Raw genomic sequence first — 25,380 nt, forward strand, 5'->3', positions numbered from 1 at the left:
ATAAACAGTTTCTCAGACCACAGTGCAACCAAATTAGAACTTACCCAGCCATCCCATTACTGGGTATATACCCAAAGGACTACAAATCATGCTGCTATAAAGACACATGCACACGTATGTTTATTGCGGCACTATTCACAATAGCAAAGACTTGGAACCAACCCAAATGTCCAACAACAATAGACTGGATTAAGAAAATGTGGCACATATACACCATGGAATACTATGCAGCCATAAAAAATGATGAGTTCATGTCCTTTGTAGGGACATGGATGAAACTGGAAACCATCATTCTCAGTAAACTATCCCAAGGACAAAAAACCAAACACCGCAAGTTCTCACTCATAGGTGGGAATTGAACAATGAGAACACATGGACACAGGAAGGGGAACATCACACTCCGGGGAATGTTGTGGGGTGGGGGGAGGGAGAGCATTAGGAGATATACCTAATGCTAAATGACGAGTTAATGGGTGCAGCACACCAACATGGCACAGGGATACATATGTAACAAACCTGCACATTGTGCACATGTACCCTAAAACTTAAAGTATAATAATAATAAAAAAGCCAATTAATGTAATACACTATAAAACAAAGAAAAACTACATGATCATCTCAATAGACACAGAAAAAGCATTTGACAAAATCCAACACCCTTTTTGATAAATACACTCTTTAAAGTAGGAATAGAAGGGAATTTCTTCAATGTCATAAAGGGTTTCTATAAAAAACCAACAGCCAACATCATACTTGATGGTAAAAGATGAAATGCTTTCCCCCTAAAATCAGGAACAAGATAAGGATTCCCCTTCTGGACCCTTCTATTCAACACTGTACTAGAAGTTCTAGCCAGGGTAGTTAGGCAAAAAATAAAATAAAATGATCCAGATTGGAAACGAAAAAGTAAAAACTATCTCTATTCACAGATGACATGATCTTTGATACAGAAAATCCACCAGCCCAGGCGACAGATATAGAAAATCCTAAGGCATTCACTAAAAACTTTTAGACTTAATAAATAAGTTCAGCAAGGTTGCAGGATACAAGATCGATAAACAAAAATCATTCTATTTTTATACACTTGCAATGGAGAATCTGAAAATAAAAATAAGAAAACAATTCTATTTACAGTTGCATTCAAAATAATAAAATACTTAAGAATAAAATTAACACAAGAAGACCTAACTTATACTCTGAAAACAACAAAATATTGTTGAAAGAAATTAAAGATCTAATAAATGAAACTACACCTTGTGTTCATGGATCAGAAAACTTAATATTGTTAAGACAGCCATATTCCCCAAATTGATCTACCAGCTCAGCATAGTCTCTATCAGAATCCCAGGTGGTTTCTTTGTAGAAATTGACAAGATGATCCTAAAATTTATATGAAAATTCTAAAGACTCAGAATAGCCAAACAATCTTGAAAAAATGAAAACAAAGCAGGAGGACTTTCACTTTTCCATTTCAAAAGCTACTACAAAGCAATAGTAATTATGCCAGTGTGGTACTGACATAAGGATAGACACACAGATCAATGAAATAGAATTAAGAGTCTAGAAGAAGCCCATGTGTCTATGATCTATTGATTTTTGAAAGAGGTGCCAAGACCATTCAAATGGGGGGGGGGAGGGGAGAAACAGTCTTTTCAACAAATGTTACTAAGATAACCAGATAGACACATGCAAAAGAATGAATTTGGACCCTTACTTCACACCATGTGAAAAAAAATGAACTAAAACTGCATCAAAGACCTAATGAAGGGTTTGGTGGTGATAAAGGGTACAGTTATTCTTTTCAAAGTGATGAAAATGTTCTAAAATTGATTGTGGTGATCATTGCACAACTCTACGAACACATAAACACTATTAAATTGTATACTTTAAGTGGATAAACTATATGGCATGTTAATTATTCTCAATAAAGCTGTTACAAAAAATAGCAACACAAAAATATGTAGAATACAGCTAAAGCACTGTGTAGGGTAAAATACATACCTTAAAAGCTTAGAAAAGAAGAATGGGCTAAAACCAATGACCCTAAGCACCTACATTAAAATACGAAGAGACAATTGAACACATATTATTTAGAAGGAAAGAAATAATAAAGAGAAGAAATCAATGAAATAGAAAATTAGTTCATTAATAGAGAAAAATCAATGAAATTAATATTCCTTTGGAAAGATAAACATAAATGATAAACTTCTGGCTAGACTGATGAAGAGAATAGAGAAATGCTACAAATTGCCAATAACAAGAATGCAAAAAGGAATATAACTACAAAGTAAGAACAAATTTGCCTACAAACTTGACAACTTAGATGAAACAGGCAAATCCTAGCAAAACACAAATTACCAAAATGACTTAAGAAATCAGAAATCCTGGCTAAGCGCAGTGACTCACGCTTGTAATCCCAGCACTTGTGGGAGGCTGAGGTGGGTGAATTATGAGGTCAGGAGTTCGAGACCAGCCTGGCCAACATGGTGAAACCCCGTCTCTACTAAAAATACAAAAAATTTGCTGGGCGTAGTGGTGGGCACCTGTAATCCCAGCTACTCAGGAGGCTGAGGCAGGAGAATTGCTTGACCCAGGAGACGGAGGTTGCAGTGAGCTGAGATCACACCAGCGCGCTCCAGCCTGGGCAACAGAGTGATACTCCATCTCAAAAAAAAAAAAAAAATACATATATATATATACACACACACATATATATATATATACACACACACACATATATATATACACACACACACACACACACATATATATATGCAATCTAATAATGTATTTTTAAAAATACATCATGACCTTGCAACACAAGTGCAGCCTGGGTGACAGAGCTAGATCATGTCTCAACAAAAAACAAAACCACCATGACCTACTATCCAGGAATTATTTTTTAAAGCAATGTATTAGCCAGTTTAACAAACTAAAAAATTAAAGTGATATGACCATCTCAATAGCTGCAGAAAAAGCATTTGATAAAATTTTATACCCATTCATGATACAAACTCTAAGTAAACTTAGGCCAGGCATGGTGGCTAATGCCTCTAATCCCGGCACTTTCGGAAGCCGACGTGGGCAGATCACCTGAGGTCAGGAGTTTGAGACCAGTCTGGCCAACATGCCAAAACCCCATCTCTATTAAAAATACAAAAAAAATTAGCCAGGCATAGTGGCAGGCACCTGTAATCCCAGCTACTTGGGAGGCTGAGGCAGGAGAATTGCTTGAACCTGGGAGGCGGAAGTTGCAGTGAGCCGAGATCACGCCACTGCACTCCAGCCTGGGCGACAGAGCAAGACTCAGTCTTGGGGGAAACACACACACACACACACACACACACACACACACACACACAAAAGTTTGAGTAAACTTGTAAGAAAAGGGAATGTTTTCAACTTGACAAAATGCTTCTGCAAGCCCAGCCAACATGGTGAAACCTTGTTTCTACAAAAAATGCAAAAATTAGCCAGGTATGGTGGCACACTCCTGTATTCCCAGCTACTCAGGAGGCTGAGGTGGGAGAATCCCTTGAACCCAGGGGGCGAAGGCTGTAGTGAGCCGAGATCGCACCACTGCACTCCAGCCTGGGCAACAGAGCGAGACCCCATCTCAAAAAAAAAAAAAAGCTTCTACAAAAAACCTGCAGCTAATATCATATTCAAAGATGAAACACTGAGTCCTATTCCCTTATGGCTATATATGAGGCAAAAAATATCCACTCTCACCACTTTTATTCAATACTGTTATTTGAAGTACTAGGCAGAAGAAAAAGGCGTTCTGAGAAGAGTAAAAGAGAAGAAGTAAAACTGTCTTTATACATTTAGGTCATAATTGCATATGTAGAAAATCCTTTTAAAATCTACAAAAACCTACTAGGACTAAAACACTGAATTTAAACAATGTTATAGAATAAAAGGTCACAAAATTCTATTCTACTTTTGTGTATAGGCTATCAAAACCTGGAACATAAAATTCAAGAATAAAATATCATTTTTACATTGGCATTGTAAAGACTCATGAGATATTCTATAAGAGCCATAAAAAACCCCATGAGATAATATGGGATACATTTAACAAAATATATTTAATACCTATACACTGAAAAGTATAAAACATTGTTGAGAGAAATAAAAGACCTGCCTAAATAAATAAATAAGTGGATACACCATGTTTATGGATTGGAAGACTCAATATTGTTGAAATCTCAACTCTTCCCATACTGATCTGTATATTCAAAATAATACTAATCAAACCCCAAGTAGGTTTTTTTTTCTGTAGAAAATGATATGCTTATTCTAAATTTATGTGGAAATGCAGAGGACCCATAGTAGCCAAACATTTGGGGAAAGAACACATTTGGAGGACTTAACTAGCTCATTTCAAGATCTACCATAAAGATATATTGATCAAGTCACTCAGTTACTGGCTAAGGATAGATGTATACCCAGAAGAGAGTATAGAAACAGATCCACACATATATGATCATTTGATTTTTGTGAAAAATTTGTAGATAATTCAATGATGAAATAAGTCTTTTCAATAAGTGGTGCTGGATGACTTCATATCCGTATGGGAAAAAATGAACCTTGACCCTTATCTTACATCATATGCAAGTATTAATTCAATTGTAGCATAGATCTAAATATAAAATCTAAAAATATAAAATTCCTAAAAGAAAGTCTATGCACCTTGGTGCATGTGAAGATTTATCAGGATATAGAAGTACAAAGTATAAAAAGAAAATTGGTAAACTGGACTTCATCAAAAATGTAAAACTTCTGCTCTTAGAATGATTTTATTAAGAAAACAGAAAGGCAAGCCAATGACTGGGAGAAAATATCCAAAATCTAAAGTGTTCAAAAAATATCTACAATTTAATAACAAGATGATAAACATGCCAATAAAAAGATGGGCAACAGATTTGAAAAGCTACTTCACAAAAGAGATAGACTCATGACCAATAAGCATGTGAAAAGCTATTCAACATCATTTGTCATGAGGAAAAGGTATACTAAAATATGAATGTGATAACTTTACTCATCTATTAACAATACCAAGTGTGGGAGAAGATTTAGAGCAACTATCACACAGTGCAAGCGGGAGTGTGAAGTGATACAACCACTTTGTTTTTTGTTTGTTTTTTGTTTCCATCTCCTCCAGCATTTATCCTTTGTGTTACAAATAAAATAATAATAATAATAATACAATTATACTCTTTTTTTTTTTTTTTTTGGAGACGGAGTCTTGCTCTGTTGCCCAGGCTGGAGTGCAGTGGCGCAATCTCGGCTCACTGCAAGCTCCGCCTCCCGGGTTCACGCCATCCTCCTGCCTCAGCCTCTCCGAGTAGCTGGGACTACAGGCGCCCGCCACCATGCCCGGCTAATTTTTTTGTATTTTTAGTAGAGATGGGGTTTCACCCTGGTCTCGATCTCCTGACCTCGTGATCCGCCCACCCCGGCCTCCCAAAGTGCTGGGATTACAAGCGTGAGCCACCGCGCCCGGCCCAATTATACTCCTTTAGCTATTTTTAAATTACAATAAATTACTGTTGACTACAGTCACCCTGTTGTACTATCAAATACTAGATATTGTTTATTCAATTTGTCAGATTTTACAAAGTTAAGCATACTTACCATATAATCCAGCAATTCCACTCCTAGTTATTTATCCAAGAAAAATGAAAGCTTACATGAACACAAAGACTTGAACACAATGTTCACAGAAATTATATTCCTCATGGACAAAAACTAGAAACAACCTGTTATGGACAAAACTGTGTTCCCTCCAAATTCATACATTGAACCCTAACCCCCTAGTGTGACTATATTTGGAGACAGGACCTTTAAAGAGGTAATTAAGGTTAAATGGGGTTATAAGGATAGGATCCTAATCCAACATGACTGGTGTCCTTGTAAGAATAGGGAGAGACACCAAGGATGTGCATGCACAGAAGAAAGGCCATGTGAGAATGTAGCAAGAAGGCGGACATTTGCAGACCAAGGAGAGAGGCCCCAGAAGAAACCAAACCTTCCAGCACTGTGATCTTAGACTTCCAGTCTCCAGAACTGTGAGAAAATCATTCAGAGGGAAATAAACAAATCCACAATTACAGAGGAAGATCTTAACATGTCTTTCAGTATTTGAGAGATCAAGAATACAAGTATAGTAAGGATTTATAAGACTTGACTGACACTATTAACAAGCCTAATCTGTAAATATATATAACATACATATATGTGTCCACGAAGAAGTGAGCACAGATGCTTTTCAAGGTCATGTAGAATATTATCAAATATTGATTACATAATCTGCCACTAAGCAATTCTTAGCAGATAACAAATAATTAATTATCATAAGCCATTTTACCTGATCACAATATTAGAAACATTAGACAATAAGATATTAGACACAACAAAGTAAAAATAGACTAATAACCTCAAGTCCCCTGTACATTGGAAAGTTTTTTAAAACTTCAGGTCAAGTGTGGTGGCTCATGCCTCTAATCCCAGCACTTTGGGAGGTTGAGGTGGGAGGATCACTTGAGGCCAGGAGATCAAGACCAGCCTGGGCAATATAGTAAGACTCCACTGCTACAAAAAAATTAAAAATTAGCTAGGTGTGGTGGCTCACACTTGTAGTGTTAGCCACTTGGAGGCTGAGACAGATGGATCACCTGTGCCCAGGAACTGGAGGCTGTGGTGAGCTATGATTGTACCACTGCACTCCAGCCTGGGAACAGAGTGAGACTCTGTCTCAAACAAACTTTAGTAATTAAAAATAAATCATAATGAAACGAGATGATATTAAAAACTGAATGGCAATGAAAGGATTATCTCAAAACTTGTGGGCTGCAGGTGGCTGCACCCCAAAAAATAGAAATTTCCAGTCTTCAACGCATAGAAAAGAAATAAAATCATGAAATGTGATACATTTATTCTAAAATTCATTTGAGACAGTTTAATAAGGACCAACTACAGTCCAAATAATTTGAGGGAACATTAATTCTTCCAGATATCAAGACTCAACATAAAATTATAATAGCTACAAGAGTGTATTATTGACAAGGGGATAAATTGACCAATGGAGCAGAATATATGGGAACTTATTTTTATGACAAAGTAGACTTGACTTATATTTCAGAGAAGAAAGGACAATGGATATCTATTCACAAAAATAAAAATTATATGTCTACTTCAAACTTCACAAAATAAATCTCAAGTAGGTTAAAGTCCTAAATGTAAATGGCAAAATTTCACATACTTTCAAACATTTAGAAGAACTTTTAAATGAAAATATAGGAAAATATCTCTCTGGCCTTGGGATTATATAGGATTTCTTAAAGAAGACATAAAAGTATAAACTATATAGGAAAATATTGATAATAATTATGAGTATATCAGAACTGAACATGTCTGTTTATATTGCAAGGAAGGTGAAAAGACAAGCCACAGACAAGGACAAGATAATTGTAATATCTTTAAAAGGATTATTATCAAGAATATATAGAGAATTCCGTTAAAAATCAATATGAAGGCAGGGCGTGGTGGCTCACACCTGTGATCCCAGCACTTTGGGAGGCTAAGGTGGGTGGATCACGAGGTCAAGAGATCAAGACCAGCCTGGCCAACATGGTGAAATTCCATCTCTACTAAATACAAAAAAAAACTAGCTGGGCAGGGTGGTGCGCACCTGTAGTCCCAGCCACTTGGGAGGTTGAGGCAGAAGAATCACTTGAACCTGGGAGGCGGAGGTTGCAGTGAGCCAAGATCATGCCACTGCACTCCAGCCTGGTGACAGAGCGAGACTCCAACTCAAAAAAAAAAAAAAATCAGTATGAAAAAGATAAGCTATGCAATAGAAAAATGGCCAAAGTTTACAAAAATTTCATTCCAGAGAAATTCAAGAAAGCGTTCATAGAGGAAGAATCCTAAATGGCTAAGAAACATGAAAAGGTCCTCGACTTCACTTGTAATCAAGGAAGCACAAGACAAAAAGCATGGAAAAAATTGTCTGACAATATCGAGGATTCATATTTGAGAAAATAACTCATGATTTCTAATGGCAGAATGACACTTTAGAGAACAATTTGACAAAAACTTAGAAGAGTTGAAATTGCACATATCTTGGATCTATTCCAGGCATATAGCTTTTTAAAATGCACTTCCAGGCATAAATATAGGGAAACATGTAGTCAAAGGGAAATGTAAAAGGTTTGTTGCAGAGTTTTATCACAGAAAAAAGTGAAAAAAAATTACCTTTCCTTCAATATGGGAATGAATTTAAAGAAGGAAATATTTATACAATGAATATATGCAACTGTTTGAGTAAAGCAGTACACTATATATATCAAGATAGATGTGTCAAAATTATAATATTGAGCAAAGAGGGCAAGTTGCAAGTGAATATCTCCAACTATGTTTGTTATCACTTAAATAAAACCCAAAGCATACCGAACAACATTATACATTATTTGTGGGTGTAAGCTTGTAGAAAAAGTATAAACATATGCAAAGGAGTTAGACACACTGACAGGAAAGTTATGCACACCAGCAATTAGGGAGGTAGGAGGGAAAAGGATGAGATAAGTTTCATCTGTAATGTTTTATTTCCTTAAACAAGGAGACATTTGAAGCAAATATGGCAAAATGTTAGTATCCTTACATGTGGGAGCTGGGGATATGTTTACCTGTTTTGTTACTTTTGCACTTTTTTTGTATGTTTGAAATAGTTTCTAATTTTAACAAATGCTAATGATTGTTCTAGATGTAGGGTCGATAAGAGATTGTAGAAGAATCGAAGTATAAGGAGAATGGTTAGCATGCTACAATTCACAGTATATTTAAGTAATTTAAGTGTTTGTTCATACATTTAATTTATGGAAGGCCAAACAAAACTCTTTTAAATATGATGCAGGATGTGTTATAAGCATATTTTTCCAAACTTACTTGCTCAACCTCTCTGTTGAGGGAATCTACTTTTTCTTTTAATCTGTTACCCTCTGCCTCGGCAGTGATAAGTTCCAGTTTGAGGGTATTGTTATCTGCCTCTGATTGATGGGCTTTATTTTCCCAGTTTTCAGCATCTTCATTGGCTTTTCGAAGTTGTTCCATCATTTGCCGGTTCTCAGATTCCTGAAAAGCAAACTTTAGCTATTACTTTAAAATGTTCAACATATGATAAAAATTAAACATTATTATCCAAGTCATTGGGAATTCACTTGCCATGAGAAGCATTTATAATAGAACCCTGAGGAAATGTATCTATACTCTTAGTTTAGAAAACAGGTCATCCTGTAATTAACAAAGACAGTGCAATCAGGATCTGCCCTGGCTCCTGAGTAACACTCAGTGAACACCAGTAAATAGTAAATTTAGGTAAATTACTCTTTTCTTCAAGACCTGAATGAATTTGTTCTTATATTTCCTTTTGTTCGAAGTCCTCCACAGCCTGCTTTTCCCATATGTCTGCTTACTGACTACTTGCTGGTCTAGATTCTGAGCCTCTGACCTTTTGTACTGGTGTATTCCCTTGTTCCTGACCAATTTACTGGGTTGTGCTGGCTACAGAGCTTCTGAGTACTTGCATATTTTAAGTGTCAACTTCTGATAATTTCCTGTCTGGTGCCTGCCTTTTATTCATAGCCCCAGCCTTAATTACCTTGATCATGAACTGTTCTATGAGTATCTTTTACCTGCTAGTCTAGTAACTTTCCCTGACAGTCTAGTAACTTTCCTGAAATTGCTCAGAAGTAAACTATCAAACCTATGCCAATAAACACTAGTCGTAAATATGCATTCATGTATAAATTGAGCATACAATAAGAACCAGATTTTTTAAACTTTCAAAATTCTATCATGAGCAGAGTAACTGAAGTAGGGTCTGATTTCTAGTAGGGAAATAAGGAGGGAAAAAAATTCAGCTCCACAAACAATATAATAGACCAAGTAATCATTATTAGGCTATTTTTAAAAACATTTTATTATGGTTTGGTGAATTCATTCTAAAAAATTAGTTGTAATTTTGGTAATTTTTCAAAAGGCACTAGATTTCTTTCTCTCCTGTTAATAAATAGTGCACGTCCCTATCAGAAACCCTGGGCTAAATAAAATGACCAAATTGCAATAAATAATGTCTAATACTCCTTTCAAATCAGATAAGCCATCTCTCGATTATGATTACTGGTGGAAATTCAGCTAATATTGCCACCTTGTGGCCTCTAATATGAAAGATCTTTGCCAAGTCTGTGTTAGTCAACAATATACTAAACTACCTATTGGCTTTCAAGATTCAGATACTCCAAATATGTCAGCAAGAACCTGGTATGTGTTTTCCATGATTGTACTAACAATCATAGTTGTGTACAGAGTATGTACTTGGAGGGTGCTCGTACAATATACTTAAACGAATTGTATTCACATCGATCTTTACCCTCTTTAACTTTGTGCATTACTTACTGTCTATGTCATTCACTTAAAACTGCCTTACAGCTTTGTTGTTAGGTGTGGACGTAAAGCCTCCCTAATAACACCTTGTATTTCTCTAAAACAGGAACCATTTTGATATTAAATTTAGTTCTGTGACCAGGTAGTACATTATTCAAAGTGAAAAGGGATTCCATAGAATGTCTCTCCTGTCCTCCAACCACCCAGTGCTCCCTCCTTCTTAGCAAGCAGAAAGCATATTTTACCCTTTTTCATATCCTCCCATAGAGGCAAGAGCAGTGTTGAGCCTGAGAGGCAACACTATAAAGAAAATGAAACTGTTCTTTGGTATTCTCTATTTCCTGCTTTCAGGATCTCTTCACTTCTATATGGTGCCTCCCGTGTATCCACAGCTCCCTCTGGCCACCCACAAGTCTCACTGCAGCACTTCATAGGCCTCAGCTGGAATCCTTTGCATTTCTTGCCTAAATTATGGTTACAACCTCTTCTAACTGCTCTCTCCACTTCTGATTTTGTTACCCTTCTGGTTTATTCTTGACATTTCCAAAATAAACTTCCTAAAAGGCAACCCTTAAATAACTTTTATGTTTTAGTTCTAACAAAAGCTTCTGAAAATAGGGTTCAAAGAAGGTCTTTCTTACCTCTCCTTTATCATCCACTTGTACACGCTACTCTACCTACAGGACCTACTTTTTCCCCTACACCTTTGCTCATGTTGTTCCCACTGCCTGGCAGTCATTCTGTTTCCTCTCCGTTTTTCATCTCTGGCACTCCAGCACCTAGCACACTGCATGAATGAGTGAATGAATGAAGTACTCCACACTACTTGATGGTCTATCCCTATCAACATGGATCCGTAGTTCATTCTCTCCAGGCAGGCCTGCATCCATCCAGTGTTATGCAATCTCATAAACAAATTCATACTAGGATGCTAAAATCCCCAGCACTTTGGAAGGCCAAGGTGGGAGGATCACTTGAGCCTAAGAAGCTTGATGTGTGATGTCTGAAAATATAATTCTAGAATCTAAAAGTTCTAATCCTTAATGGTGGAATTTCAGGTAATGTTACTAACAGACTAGGGAGATAAAGGGAAGAGTTTAACACTGGCTGAAAGTTTACTATGTTAACTGTTGTTCTGGGCTGGGTGCAGTGGCTCATGCCTGTAATCCTACCACTTTGGGAGGCTGAAACAGGTGGATCACTTCAGGTCAGAAGTTCGAGACCAGACTGGCTAACATGGCGAAACCCCCATCTCTACTAAAAATACAAAAATTAGCTGGGCATGGTTGCATGCACCTGTAATCCCAGCTACTCAGGAGGCAGGAGAATCGCTTGAACCTGGGAGGCAAAGGCTGCAGGGAGCCATGATTGCACCACTGCACTCCAGCCTGGCAATACAGTGAGCCTGTCTCAAAAAAAAAAAAAAGTGTTGGCTCTGGATATTCGTTTATTTATTTCTGACCTATTGTAGAATAGATTCAGATGGCTCACTGTGCTAGGTGTTTTAAATTATCTCACTTACTTGGGTGTTCTTCCCGATTACAGATGGGAAGAATCAGAGAGGCTGAGTAGCCTGCATAAATAAAAAGCCTTCTGTTCATTTATGGTATTACATTGCTGGAACCTTAAAATCAAGAAGTGTAGGAAACCACATGCTTTTCCTACACAGGCTGCTTGCTGCCTGAAAGCAAGGATTGCAATTTAGAAATCCTTAGAATCTCTTCTGTCTCAAAGCCCTTAACAGTACTATGCATACCATAAATAAGTGTTCAAGATATGTTTGTAGACTGATATGAAATGATAAAATAGTGTAGGTGGATTGATTATTACAATAGGTATAGTGTTACCTACATACCACTCAAACCATTAATGGGAACATCCTCCCTCAATTTTAGATAATATTTTACCTAATAGACAAATCTAAAATCCTCAGTAAAGCTGCCTGTTTATTCCTGAGTTGCCACACATGCACCACACTTATTGGAGTCATCTGATGTCACATACATGTGCCTGGTCAAATGATTGCTAACAGAGAAGTGTGAGGAGAACCATCTGCCTTGTGGTCCTAAAAAAAAAATAGATGGCCCCATAACAGGGTAATCAGTTCTGATCTGCTACATAATCAGGTGGAACCTCTTTTGTCAGAGGTTTGTAACTGGAAACCCCACCACTTTCAATTAATTATAAGCGAGGTCAAATTGATTCTAGCCCTTTGTCCATCATCCAGTTAGGAAGATTCTGCTTGTCTAGAGTGGCAGAGTCACAAAACAAAAGGGGCATATTCTCGAGGCATCTTTCTGAACATTATAAATATGTAGTGAACCCACCATTGTCAAAACTAAAATATACTATGTATTCAAAAAAGCTTTGATTCACCTGTCGCTCTGAGTATACTCAATTCTAAATTAACTCTAGTGAAAACTAAGTATCATGAGCAAAAAGAAAAAAAATACATACTTCAGACTTTAATATATTCTTCAGCTTGTTAACCTCCAAATTAGTATCTTGAACCTTCTGTTTTATGTCATTAAGTTCATTATGAGTGTCATTCAATTTTTTGGACAGTGCCTATGAAAAAAGATAGGTATATTTGACTATGAAAAATAAAAAATTTCTATATCTCAAAAATACCATAAACAAATTTTTAAACACTTGGAACAAATAAAATTAACCTACCTAATACATAAACTCATATAAAAAAAGAAAACACATGAGCCCAATAGCAAGTGGGCAAATGACCCAAACAAGCAATTCAAAAAAGGAAGCATAAGTAGGTAAGACCTGAAAAAACTAAACTTTACTAGCAACTGAAGATATGCTAATTAAAACAACGAATTACTATTCTGCTTATCAAATTAATAAAGATTTAAAGCTATTCAGCTATGGTAAAGAATGGGCATTTCCATATACTACTGGAGTAAATGTAGATTTGCAGAAAGCAAATCTGTGATCAGGTATCTGGTGATGTATCAAGAGACAATTTTTTAATGCTCATAAAAACAAGAAAGACAAAAATGTTGATTATTGTTGAAGGTGGGAGATGGCACATGGGGATTCATTATATTTGAAAATGTCTATTTACATTTTTTTAATTTAAAAAAGAAACCTCAGCTGGGTGTTTTTCCTGTAATCCTGGCACTTTGGGAGGATCGCTTGAGCCTAAGAGTTTGAGACCAACCTGAACAACATAGTGGGAACCCAACTCTACAATAAATAAATAAATAATTAAAAAGAAACCTCATAATCTGTGATTCAGTCTGAAATGAAATCTAATAAAATTTAATGAGACGCTGTCATTAAGGCATTATTTGTTACAGTGACAATATTTATTCACATTAAGTGAATCATGCAGTAAATAACAGTATACCTACATAGTGGCATAACCACATAATGGAATATTACATACCTATAAGAAATGTTTGGAATGATTTTTAATAATACAGGGAAATATTTGCCTATGTTAAGTGAAAAAAACTGTGCTAAAACACAAAAATACCTCCTTATCCCAATTTGTTAAAAATTGTGGTATCAAGGATAAAATTTTTTAAAGTTTCCACTTTCTAGTCTTCTGCAATACTGGTTCTTAACCTGTGGTCCACAGAGAAAGACCTCTCTTCTACCTTGGGCCTATGACCATAATGAAGGAAAAAACTACTTTTGAACATATGTAAATTGTTATGACAACAGTTTTCTTCTGATTATAAAAAAATGTTTACAAAGTTTGAACGAGGCAGGAAAATGCTTACAATATTATAGTAAGGTAATAATAGCTATAAAATATTTATTGAGTGATATACTGGACAGTACAGTAAGTGCTTTCCAGGTATAGTCTCACTTACTAACCATTTTCACAGATGCTACAGAGACTCAGAGAAGTTGGTTTATATGATCACACACACGCAGAGAGCGAGATTCAGCCCATGTGAATCTTACTCGACTCTACTGCTTCTTCATGTTGAAAAAAGTACAATATAAAGTGATAGGTGATTTTACCCCACTACATTAGAAAGTGTGTAGAAAAATAGTGTTAAAATTTTTAAGTGCACTGAATAGCAATAAAAAAAAATATGTCAAATGTGACAGTAACTGAGTGTTAAAAACGTGGGGGCTTTTCTAAACTCTTAACTTTTTGTTTAGAAAAAAGACTTTCTATAAAAGCTTCTATTTCTAAACGAATCAAAAAAATAGAAACTAAATTTCTAGGTTTTCATAAATAAGATATATCCACCTTTAGCCTGTATGCTCTAGCTGTAAAGAGTACACAAAGGCAGACCTTACAAATTCCCATCTTTTGGTTTTTATTGCCATTCATTAATTTTTTTAATAAACTTTTAGAATAGTTTTAGATTTACAGAAAAGTTGTGAAGACAGTATAAAGGGGACGTCTATTGTTAACATTTTACATTAGTATGGTACATATGTCACAATTAATAAGCCAATATTGATACATTATTATCTAAAGTCCACACTTTATTCAGATTTCTTTCCTTTTTACATAATGTCCTTTTTCTGTTCCAGGATCCCATTATTCATTAACTTTTAAATAAAATACTTTAACATCTCAGATAATTTTTTATGATTAGCAAAGTATTATAGCTTTATAGCTGTTTTAAGTAAATTAATAATCTTTAACAGTTAAAGACTACAGACTTTCAGGATGCAAACTAAACACACTGAAAGTGGTATCAAAATGGGGAAGACCATTTGGTCTTAAAAATTTTGAGAGGGAAGAAATTTTCCAAATAGGATTTTTAAATGTTCAAGTTAAAATAAATGTTACTGGAAAAGAGAACTGCAGATTAGACTTAAATATATTGCCTTGGGGAGAAAGAGTAATTATAAGAGGAACTTTCCTAAAAAGAATCACAGTGCTAAAGAGGACCAAAAAACAAGGCACAGTCCATACATTCGTACTTAAAACAGAATAATATGTAGTCCATTTTTTAAAAAAAACCTATTCTTTAAGGTTTCTCAAGGTTTTTATTCTCATTTGTTGATTATTCAAATATTTATTCTTCAGCAAGGAAGTACTAAGGTTTAATACAAATATAGCCCTGTTCTCTCTTTTCTTTAATATTTAACCCTTTGTGTCTGAGAATTCCATTTAAAAATTATGTGGCCTATTTTGCATTTTTTTTTTAAAAAAAAGGCTAGTTCCAGTGTCTGAGCTCTTCTATAAAGTGAAATGAGGGCTGTTCCTCACAAGAAATTCATTTTTTTTTTCTTGGAGAAAATGATTCTAGGAACAAGTGTACCTGGTTTTCTTGTTTAGCTTTAGCAAACTGTTCTTGGAGATTGTCCTTGTCATGAGCCAAGATATCTCTTTCCCTGGTGATCTGGGCCAGCTCATCATTTGTCTCATCCAATTGCCGACATATTCTGGAAATGTCTTCTTCACACATAATTAGGGCCTCGGCAGACTGTCTATTCCACAAATCAAAGAGTACATAAGAAGAGACATTTTACTGAAACAGAGCAACAAATTCTCACAAGACAGAAGATGGACAGTTAGCATGAAAACATCTGAAGAGATTTTAAACACGTTTGAATTTATAGGAATAAATATTGCAAAGACAGTGCATTAGAGTTTCTCAATGTTGCCATCATTTCACTATGAAAAGGATACTAAGTATACATAATAGTCAGTGATTTGCCAAATATTTCAAAACTTCTGACATCAAGTATTAGGAAGGCTTTCATCCTACCTCTGTTACGGCTTAGTCTCCTTTACAGATTCCTCTTCCTCTGCCCGCTTAAAAATTAATGCTTTTCAGGGCTCAAGCCTTAGCCTCCCAATTATTCTCACTCTAACCCTTCTCTCAGACAAACTCTATTCATATCCGTGGTTCCCAACCCCCTCTATACCCAATGACTCCAAAATAATTATCTCCAGTTTTAGCCCCTCTGTTATATCCCAGACTTACATTTAACTGCTTACTAGACATGTCTACAATAAGGTCCCAAAGGTTCTTCAAATTCAGAGGTAAAATCATTTTTTCTCCTCATACTTTCTTCATGTTCAGTATTCGTCCCTGGCCAGAAACTTGGCATTTTCCTGGTGTCTCTCCTTCATACAAAAGCACTTCACTCCTTCTGTCCTACAACTCCTAGACCCCAATTTATCACCACCTCTTCTGCTTAGGTATCTTTCTAACACAAAAATCTCATCAGAATTCTTTAATAATTATTGTCCAAAGGATATAACCAATACTCATTTGTCTATAACACAAGCCTCTGCCTGCTTGTTTAGCCTCCTCGCTTCACTTCTCCCCTCACACTCTAGGTTTCAACAACACTCACCCACTTGTAGGTCAAGAGGCTTGTGAACATGATCTGTGGTTCTTTGCTATTCTTTCTATTTTAAATGCCCTTTCCTTCCCCTTATTTTACTTGGCAAACACCATCCCCTCTTTTAGTTCCCTAGACAGACTTAGGCCTCCTTTGATGAGAGAGCACCTTACACGTATCACTGAGCCCCTTGTTTCTTACTATCTTTGTACCTAACATGGTACTTGGCCCCCCAGTAAGTGCTCAAATATTTGTTGAATGACTGATTTACCTTGATGCCTGTTCCGTATCAGCAATGATATTCTTCATGCTTGAAATGGTCTTTTCCTTGAAAAATAATATATTAAATAAAAAAAATCTTAAGCTGTTACTTCTGTTAAAATTGAATGAACAAAAAGAGAATTTCCCTTTCCCTTTAGGTTTCCATTTGGTTTTAAAAACATGTATGTCCTATTCTTTTCCACACTTTAAAGCCTAGTATATCAATGTGAATATTTGCACTGGGTAAAAATAGATTATGTTCATTAAAGTAAAGGCTATACTTAGGTGTAATTATATGAGATCAGTATATCAAATTCTTTGTTAAAAGATATTTTGTGCAGTCACCCAGCAACACAAGAACCCTATAACCACCTGTTTTTGGAGGCAAACCAATGGTTTGGCATTGGAGTATTGGCATTTTATACTGGGATTAGAACTGGTTCTCTTGCTCACATTCTTTATGTTATAAAACCCAGAGAAGCCAATCATGTATACCTAAATTTAGTTTTTAAGAATAATTTTGATTAAGTATATTATTTATATTAGCCAGCAACAAAATCTTCAAAAAGCTGTTCCAATCCAATTACTTATAGAAGTAAGCTACTGATATTTAGGTGTGAGCTAATAAGGAGGTCAGCCTTAGGCCTAGAGCAAGGGTAAGAAAAATAAACTATATTTTCCTTTTTCAAAGGCGTGGTGAGGGAGTAGAAGTAGTGGAGTCAGTCAAGGTAGAAATGGGTTTGAATATCTTAATGCCTTTAATACCATTCCCACACCTCTTTTTAAAACTTCCATTGACCCTGAACTAGTCCAACTATAAACAGATGCTTAGAGCTAACATTAGCCCTAAAAAAGTAAGAAAGTTATTTCACTAAGTAATAACTGGATTTCACCTTGCCCTTTGAATTTTCAAATCTTAAGTAACTAAGTAAAAAGATTTTAAAAAACCCAAACCTACATTTTCCAACCAATTATGTTCCTCTTTCCTTTCTTTTCTTCTTCTTCTTTTTTTTTTTTTTTTTTTTTTTTTTGAGACGGAGTTTTGCTCTTGATGCCCAGGCTGTAGTACGAGGGAGCAATCTTGGCTCACTGCAACTTCCGCCTCCCAGGTTCAAGCGATTCTCCTGCCTCAGCCTGCCGAGTAGTTGGGATTACAGGCATGCGCCACCACGCCCAGCTAATTTTTTGTATTCTTAGTAGAGATGGGGTTTCACTATGTTGGCCAGGCTGGTCTCAAACTCCTGACTTCAAGTGATCCACCCGCCTCGGCCTCCCAAAGTGCTGGGATTACAGGCGTAAGCCACTGCCCCCCGGCCGTTCCTATTTCTTTAGCGTTAGTTTTACACACATTTGTGTGTGTGTGTGCGTGTGTGCTATCTTCCCTTATTCATGTGCTCTTCTCCAGGGTATTTTTAGCTACAGTTTCCCATTCTGCTTTCTCATGGAATGGTACAGATTCCACATCTGGCAGTAACAGATACTGGTGTGTTGTTAAAATATACATAAAAAAAAAGGTTAAACCCCTTCAAGAAGGACAAGCCAACGAAGGAAAAACTAAAAGACAAAATACTCCATAAAATGGAATGTTTACACATTTTTGAAATATAATTTAATACATTTCTAAACAAATTCTGAAAAGCTAGTTGAACTAGTGCTTTTGAAAGTCCTTACTTGAGGCCGAGTGCGGTGGCTCATGCCTGTAACCCCAGCACTTTGAGAGGGTGAGGCAGGCGGAACACGAGGTCAGGAGTTTGAGACCAGCCTGACCAACATGGTGAAACCCCATCTCTACTGAAAATACAAAAATTAGCCAGGTGCAGTGGTGGGTGCCTATAATCCCAGATACTCAGGAGACTGAGGCAGGGAGTCGCTTGAACTCGGGAGGCGAGGGTTGCAGTGGGCCGAGATTGTGTCACTGCACTCCAACCTGGGCGATAGAGACTCCGTCTCAAAAAAGAAAAAAGTCCCTTCTTGATTAACCTTAAAATATGTTTGATAAGCCTAAAAAGGGCTTCGCTTTATCAATATAAGTGCATCTTAAAAAAAAAATTCTCTAGAAACGTTGTAAAGTATCCAGGGCAACAAAATTTCTGGGTTGAATCTAATAACATATACTCTTAGCCTATTTTTCTCTTAATATGACCCTAATACCGCCATTTCTCAAATGTACCATCATTCCTTGTACAACCTCAGTATGTTCTAAGACATATTCCTTGTACAACTTCAAGGTTTAACAACTTTTTAAAATAATATTTAATATTCCTTATTCAACCTCATATGTTGTCCAACTAGGGATGTAGATTCATGTTGACTGTCAAAATTCAGTCTGGACAGGATGGTGCTAAGTATATTTAGAAAAAATAAACAAACTATAACCTTATTCAAATAATTCTGGCTTTTCTTACCCAAAAATCTATGAAGTTGCTGTTGAGTTTTCTAACTGTAATTGGTAGCAAGTAGTAAAACATCTTTTTAAACCATAGATACTAGAAAAAAATCACTTTGTTCACTATAATGTAGACTTCTCCATGCTAATTTATTTCTGTAATCTCTATATGAACAGTATTAGTTTTCACTGAGCGGCCTTTGTTAGTTCAGCTCTGAGATATTATTTATTGTAGAGAACATTTCCTCTTTTGATTGCCTAACACTACCTTACAAGTTATTTTCCCTACAGAGGATGGATGTGTTTACTTTCATAAAATCTTACACAAAGTTCTTGATTTTGAAGTAGACTTGTAACTCAACATTGCTTGTGAAGGAAATATAACATTGATACAGTTCGCAGAAAGGAAGAAATGTGAAATATTAGATATAGCACAAGAAAATGAGATTTTGAAAGATGTGAAGAATTTTGCTTCTAAATGTTAGTGTTTTGAAAGGAAATCATGCTTAAATATTCAAAAATGTTTTGAATATAATGAGAAGCAAAATTCCACCTAAAAAACCTAAAATTTCAAAACAATGAGTCAGCTTTTTCCACAAGTATTTACCATCTCATGCCCTTTGATGACCTCAGTTATGTTCATGATTCCCAAATCTATTAAATTTAATTAAATTTTCCTCCAAACCTAAAAGTCCAAGAGCCTTTGAATATTTCAATATTTGACCTACATATCCCAAAGACAATTCAAACTCAACATGTCAATAACTTTCCTTTCTAAGCCTGTTCTAGTTCCTGTTTCTTCCTTCATACATAGGAACTATCCATGTGATTCTTAAGTCAGAAAACACACATTGTCAATTTTACTTCCTTAAGAGACTATTTCTCTCACTGATACTCCTACTATTCTAATATAGGTCTCAACACTGTTTTCTTAACTAGTGTCCCTGTCACTACTCTCATTTCCCTATAATCTATCTTTTATATGAATTTACAAATGCCAGAATATTTGTTATAAAATAAAGACCTAATTGTAACACTTCATTATCATTATTTCAGTGACCCTCTGTATCCATGATGATAGAGTTCACACTCAACATCACATGTACTTTTACGATTTTTTTGCTTAACTGTCCCATCTCTTCATATATCTATATCTATATCCCATAGAGATATATATGAAGAGACGGGTTATATACATACATATACACACACATACACACACATATACACACACACATACACACACTGTAAGGTTGCAAGGAGCATCACAGCAGAGAAGGGACTGTATGCCTATTCCATCTTTTCTTTGCCCTCCCATATCTCTCTCTACAACCTGTTCTCTGGCCATGCTAAACTATCAGGAAATCTCATGAAATTCTCTCATGAAAGCCACTGGACTCTCACTTAAGCTGTTCAACCTGTCTGGATCACCCTTTCTCATTGTCTTCTTCTCCTGACTACTATCTAGTCATTCTCCTGACTACTATCTAGTCATTCAAATATTCTCCTGACTACTATCTAGTCATTTTTCAGGGTAGTCCAGGCACCATCACTTAATGGAAGATTTTCCCAGACCTTCCTCCTCCCTTAACCCAATTCCCAGGCTGACTCAGGTGTGTTTTTGCCCAATTCCAACACCACATTGTGCATATGTCATTATGGCACTTAATATATTCTATCATAACAGTATCTTTATCTCTCTCCTTATTACACTAGAGGCTTTGAGAAGGCAGACCATTCACCTTTTTTTTTTTTTTTTTGAGACAGAGTCTTGCTCTGTCATGCAGGCTGGAGTAGGATGGCACAAACTAGGCTCACTGCAACCTCCACCTCCCAGGCTCAAGTGATACTCCTGCCTCAGCCTCCCAAGTAGCTGGGACTACAGGCGTGTGCCACCATGCCCCACCTCACCCTCAGTTTCTAACATAACACCTGGTACATGTCAACAAGTGTTTGTTGAAAGAATGAATGGATGGGTGGAAACATAAATTAACGAATTAGTTACCCTAGAGCAGGGAAAGCCCTTATTCCAATGATGCAGCCTTTGCTTAAGATACTTGTGAAAACAGCTAAGAATTGCTTTCAGAATCAGTTTATAAGCTAGAAAATAATATCAGTATCTCTGCCTTGTTGGCAACACCTTTTATTTATTTTATTTATTTATTTTTGAGACAGAGTCTTGCACTGTCACCCAGGCTGGAGTGCAAGGGCCTGATCTTGGCTCACTGCAACCTCCGCCTCCGGGGTTCAAGCAATTCTCCTGACTCAGCCTCCTGAGTAGCTGTGATTACAGGTGCCCGCCACCACGCCCGGCTAATTTTTTGTATTTTTAGTAGAGATGGGGTTTCACTATGTTGACCAGGCTGGTCTCGAACTCCTGACCTCGTGATCCGCCCTCCTCGGCCTCCCAAAGTGCTGGGATTACAGGCGTGAGCCACGGCGCCCGGCCTGCACGCCGCGGCAACATCTTTTTCAACAACAACAGAAATGTGGGATAGAGGTTATCATCCAGCTTTATTCACCAGCCCTACATGATCTATTCTCAAAGCCTGAGGATGATGTAAAAATGTGCTCCTAGGGCAGGGTGCAGCGGCTCATGCCTGTAATCCCAGCACTTTGGGAGGCCGAGGTGGGCAGATCACGAGGTCAGGAGATTGAGATCATCCTGGCTAAGATGGTGAAACCCTGCCTCTACTAAAAATACAAAAAATTAGCCAGGCGTGGTGGCGGGCACCTGTAGTCCCAGCTACTCCGGAGGCTGAGGCAGGAGAATTGCTTGAACCCGGGAGGCGGAGCTTACAGTGAGCCGAGATCGTGCCACTGCACTCCAGCCTGGGTGAGGGAGCAAGACTCCTGTCTGAAAAAAAGAAAGAAAGAAAGAAAGAAAAGTGCTCCTAGTTCTAAACACAATTACAAAGGGTAACTACCTGAAAATATGCTTTTAAGAAGAAATCAGTCTCACTACTTTATTGTCATGCTTTATATTTTGATATCTGAATTCGTTCTTGTCAGTTGATGTCAATTACTAATTCATGATAGAAAAATAATCTTAAAATATTAGCTACTGGATTTGTACACATGCTTCCTAAGACTATCTTAAAATATTTCAAAGTCAGATTTTGAAGTTTCAACTCTCAAGAAAAAAATTTGAGAAAATTTGAATATTTTATTCAGATTCTAGTTCTTTTAAACCATAGTTTAACATTTAACATTTCATTTAAACGTTTCTTATAAACCACAGTTCTCAGAACATACTTTCATTGCCAAACTCTGTCCAAGGGATGCAATATTCTCAGATTTTTTATCCAAACACGCTTGCAGGCATTCCTTTTCTTTAGCCAGATCATTGAGGGTTCCACCAAGAATGCTGATTTCTTCTCGCTGTGCAATATTTTGCCTTGTAAAATTATCTATATATGCAATCATAAAAGTGTTGTTTTAATCAAAATAAAATCTTTTTCTCTATTTCAAGCAGATTATCACACTTTTTGAAGTTCTCCTTACTTCTAATGTATATTATATTCAATTACTAACAATGAGTACTATATCCCAAATTTAAAAATTTTTTGATTAAAAACTACAGTGAATCACAAAACTCTAAATGATGCATAAACACAAAGGAAAAATACCAATGAATTAGAATAGTGAAGGAAAGCTCTATATTGCAAGTTCTCAAAGTAGATTTACATGTATGATGGGAAAAGACAGAGTGGGTGGATGAAGTAAGTGGAATATCAAAACAATCTGTGGCATTTCTCCCCTGTAGTTTCCCCTCCCCTCCCTCTAGCCTAGAATCACTGTTGTATATAAAGCTGGTAAGTAACAAATCTTAATAAAATATTCAATTAAGTCATCTTAAAAGTAAAATGTCTTCTAATATTCTGAAATTTCTAAAGTAGTGTTATAAAAATTCCTAGGAAAAAAAATCATCCCAGGAAGTATGATTCAATTTGTGAGAACTCTTGCAAGCCAATGTCAATGTTGAAGGCCTGAATGATTGGTACAGAAGAATAGTTTTCAAATTGTGGTTTCTCAACCAGCACCATCAGCATCACCTGGGAAATGTACATTCTTAGGCCTCCACTCCAGACCTACTGAATCAGAAATTCTGGGGGAGGGCACAGCAATTTATGTTTTAAAAACTCCTCCTTTCCCCACTGATTCTCATGTATAATGAAGATTGAGAACCACTTGTCTAGAGTAGTTTACCTACTGTAGGTATTAGATTTACCTACAGAAACTGATAGAGACACAAAAGCCCTGCTCCTAGCCTACTTCAAGGAGGCTGGCTCCAGTGATCTTTATTAGCTCTCAGGGTGATTCTGACACAGATGAAAGTTTGAGAACCACCGGTCTAGAGCTTTAAGGGAAGCTCTGTTAGACAGACTTCTAGGTTAATCCCTACTAGGTTAATACCTGTGAGGGCCATCTAGGAGCAGTGCTAAGGGAGATAATACCATATTGTCGTATGCCAAAAGCTTGATCTATATAGTACTGGAGAATACACCATGTCTCTTTTTGCAGGCAGTATTGCCTTTAAGACAACCCACATGTTTTGTGTGTCCTGATATCTGAGTTCATTCCCACTGGCAATCAAACAATCAATACATCTCTAAAATAGCTCTAGTATCTCCTAGATTAAAAAAATTATCAACCTAACAACCCAAACAAACTATTACCCTATTTTCTTGTTACCCTTTAATAGCCAAACTTCTTGACAGACTTCTATTCTTTTCTGTCCTGACTTCACTTCCCATTTATTCCTCAACCCACTCTATCTTCTACATCCAACACTCCATTCAAACTTTTTTTTTAGTGTTACCAAATCTTCCAATGTGCCAAATCCAGTCAATACTTTTCTTTAGCCTCACTTATTTCACTTCTGAAAAGTGTCTGACAATTGATCATATCCTCCCCTTTTAAAAACACTTTGCTTTCTGGTCTTCCAAAATAACATTCACTTCTGGGTCTTCTTCCTACTTCTTTGGTTTCTTCTTACTGAGTCCTGGATCCTCTTCTCCTCATTCTCTATATTTCCCTAGCCAATTTCATAGTTTTAAAATATCATTTATATGCTGATGTGTCCCAAATACGTATCTTTCTCTTCTGAGACCCAAACTTAAATATTCAACTGCTTACCTTAGATCTTTATTGGAACTTAAAATACCCAAATATGAGTTCTCTTTCAATATTATCTTTTATATTTCTGTTTTAATATTTCCTGGTTTGATAAATAGTATCTCCACCTACCTAGTTGTTTATACCAGACATTCTTGAACTATATAATAGCAAGTGTTAACAATATTTCCTCTGCTTTAAAATAGGCTCTTTTATAGCCCTGACCAAAATTCTACCCTATAAGATTAAGTTATGACCATATTTTCATACTGATCACTAACAAGAAACATAAATAAGAAACTTTTAAAAAGTAACTTTCTCTATAAACCCCAGTAATATCATAGACATAACTAACACTATCCCCTTGGTAACAAGTGAGTTCTTGCCAGACATAACTAAACATATGTACACTTTCCACCAAAAGTAATATATATGTACTGCTTCATTACGGCAGCTATGGACAAGCTACAATATTACACAAAAAATTCAAATTTAAGTTATCATAAGTTTACAAACTGTTGCTGCTGAGTTTAGCTATTACTTCATTGACAAATTTTAACTTACCACTAAGCGCTTATGGTGCTAAATCTAAAAAAATTTGCTGTCAAAGAAAAATGAATTTTTCTACTATTTTTTATTCATAAACTTAGTTAAGGGCTTGTTTCCAAGTTTATCTATGTTATACTGAAGAGAAGAAAACATATCTTTGCTACCAAACTTAAGAAAAACTAAAAGTAATATTAGGAGAAAAAACTCACCAATTTTTTCAACCAAGCACATAATTTTCTCCTGAGTAAGCTGTAGCTCATATTTTTTCTTAGCAAGGTGTCGCTGAGTATCAGAAAGATCTTTTTCTGTGTTTTCATACAAAAGTCTGC

General features: G+C 36.2%; 1 protein-coding gene across 1 annotated transcript in view; it reads right to left on the reverse strand.

Moving 5' to 3' along the window:
* TSGA10 (testis specific 10) overlaps window positions 1–25,380 on the reverse strand; it is a 151,377-nt gene that overhangs the window by 56,782 nt on the left and 69,215 nt on the right. The window contains 6 exon segments of the mRNA XM_030828593.1: window positions 8,953–9,138; window positions 12,907–13,017; window positions 15,705–15,873; window positions 17,009–17,064; window positions 22,640–22,794; window positions 25,261–25,376. Coding sequence (XP_030684453.1) covers window positions 8,953–9,138; window positions 12,907–13,017; window positions 15,705–15,873; window positions 17,009–17,064; window positions 22,640–22,794; window positions 25,261–25,376 — 793 coding nt within the window.

This window comes from Nomascus leucogenys, chromosome 14 (assembly GCF_006542625.1).
Source record: "Nomascus leucogenys isolate Asia chromosome 14, Asia_NLE_v1, whole genome shotgun sequence".
Lineage (NCBI taxonomy): Eukaryota > Metazoa > Chordata > Mammalia > Primates > Hylobatidae > Nomascus > Nomascus leucogenys.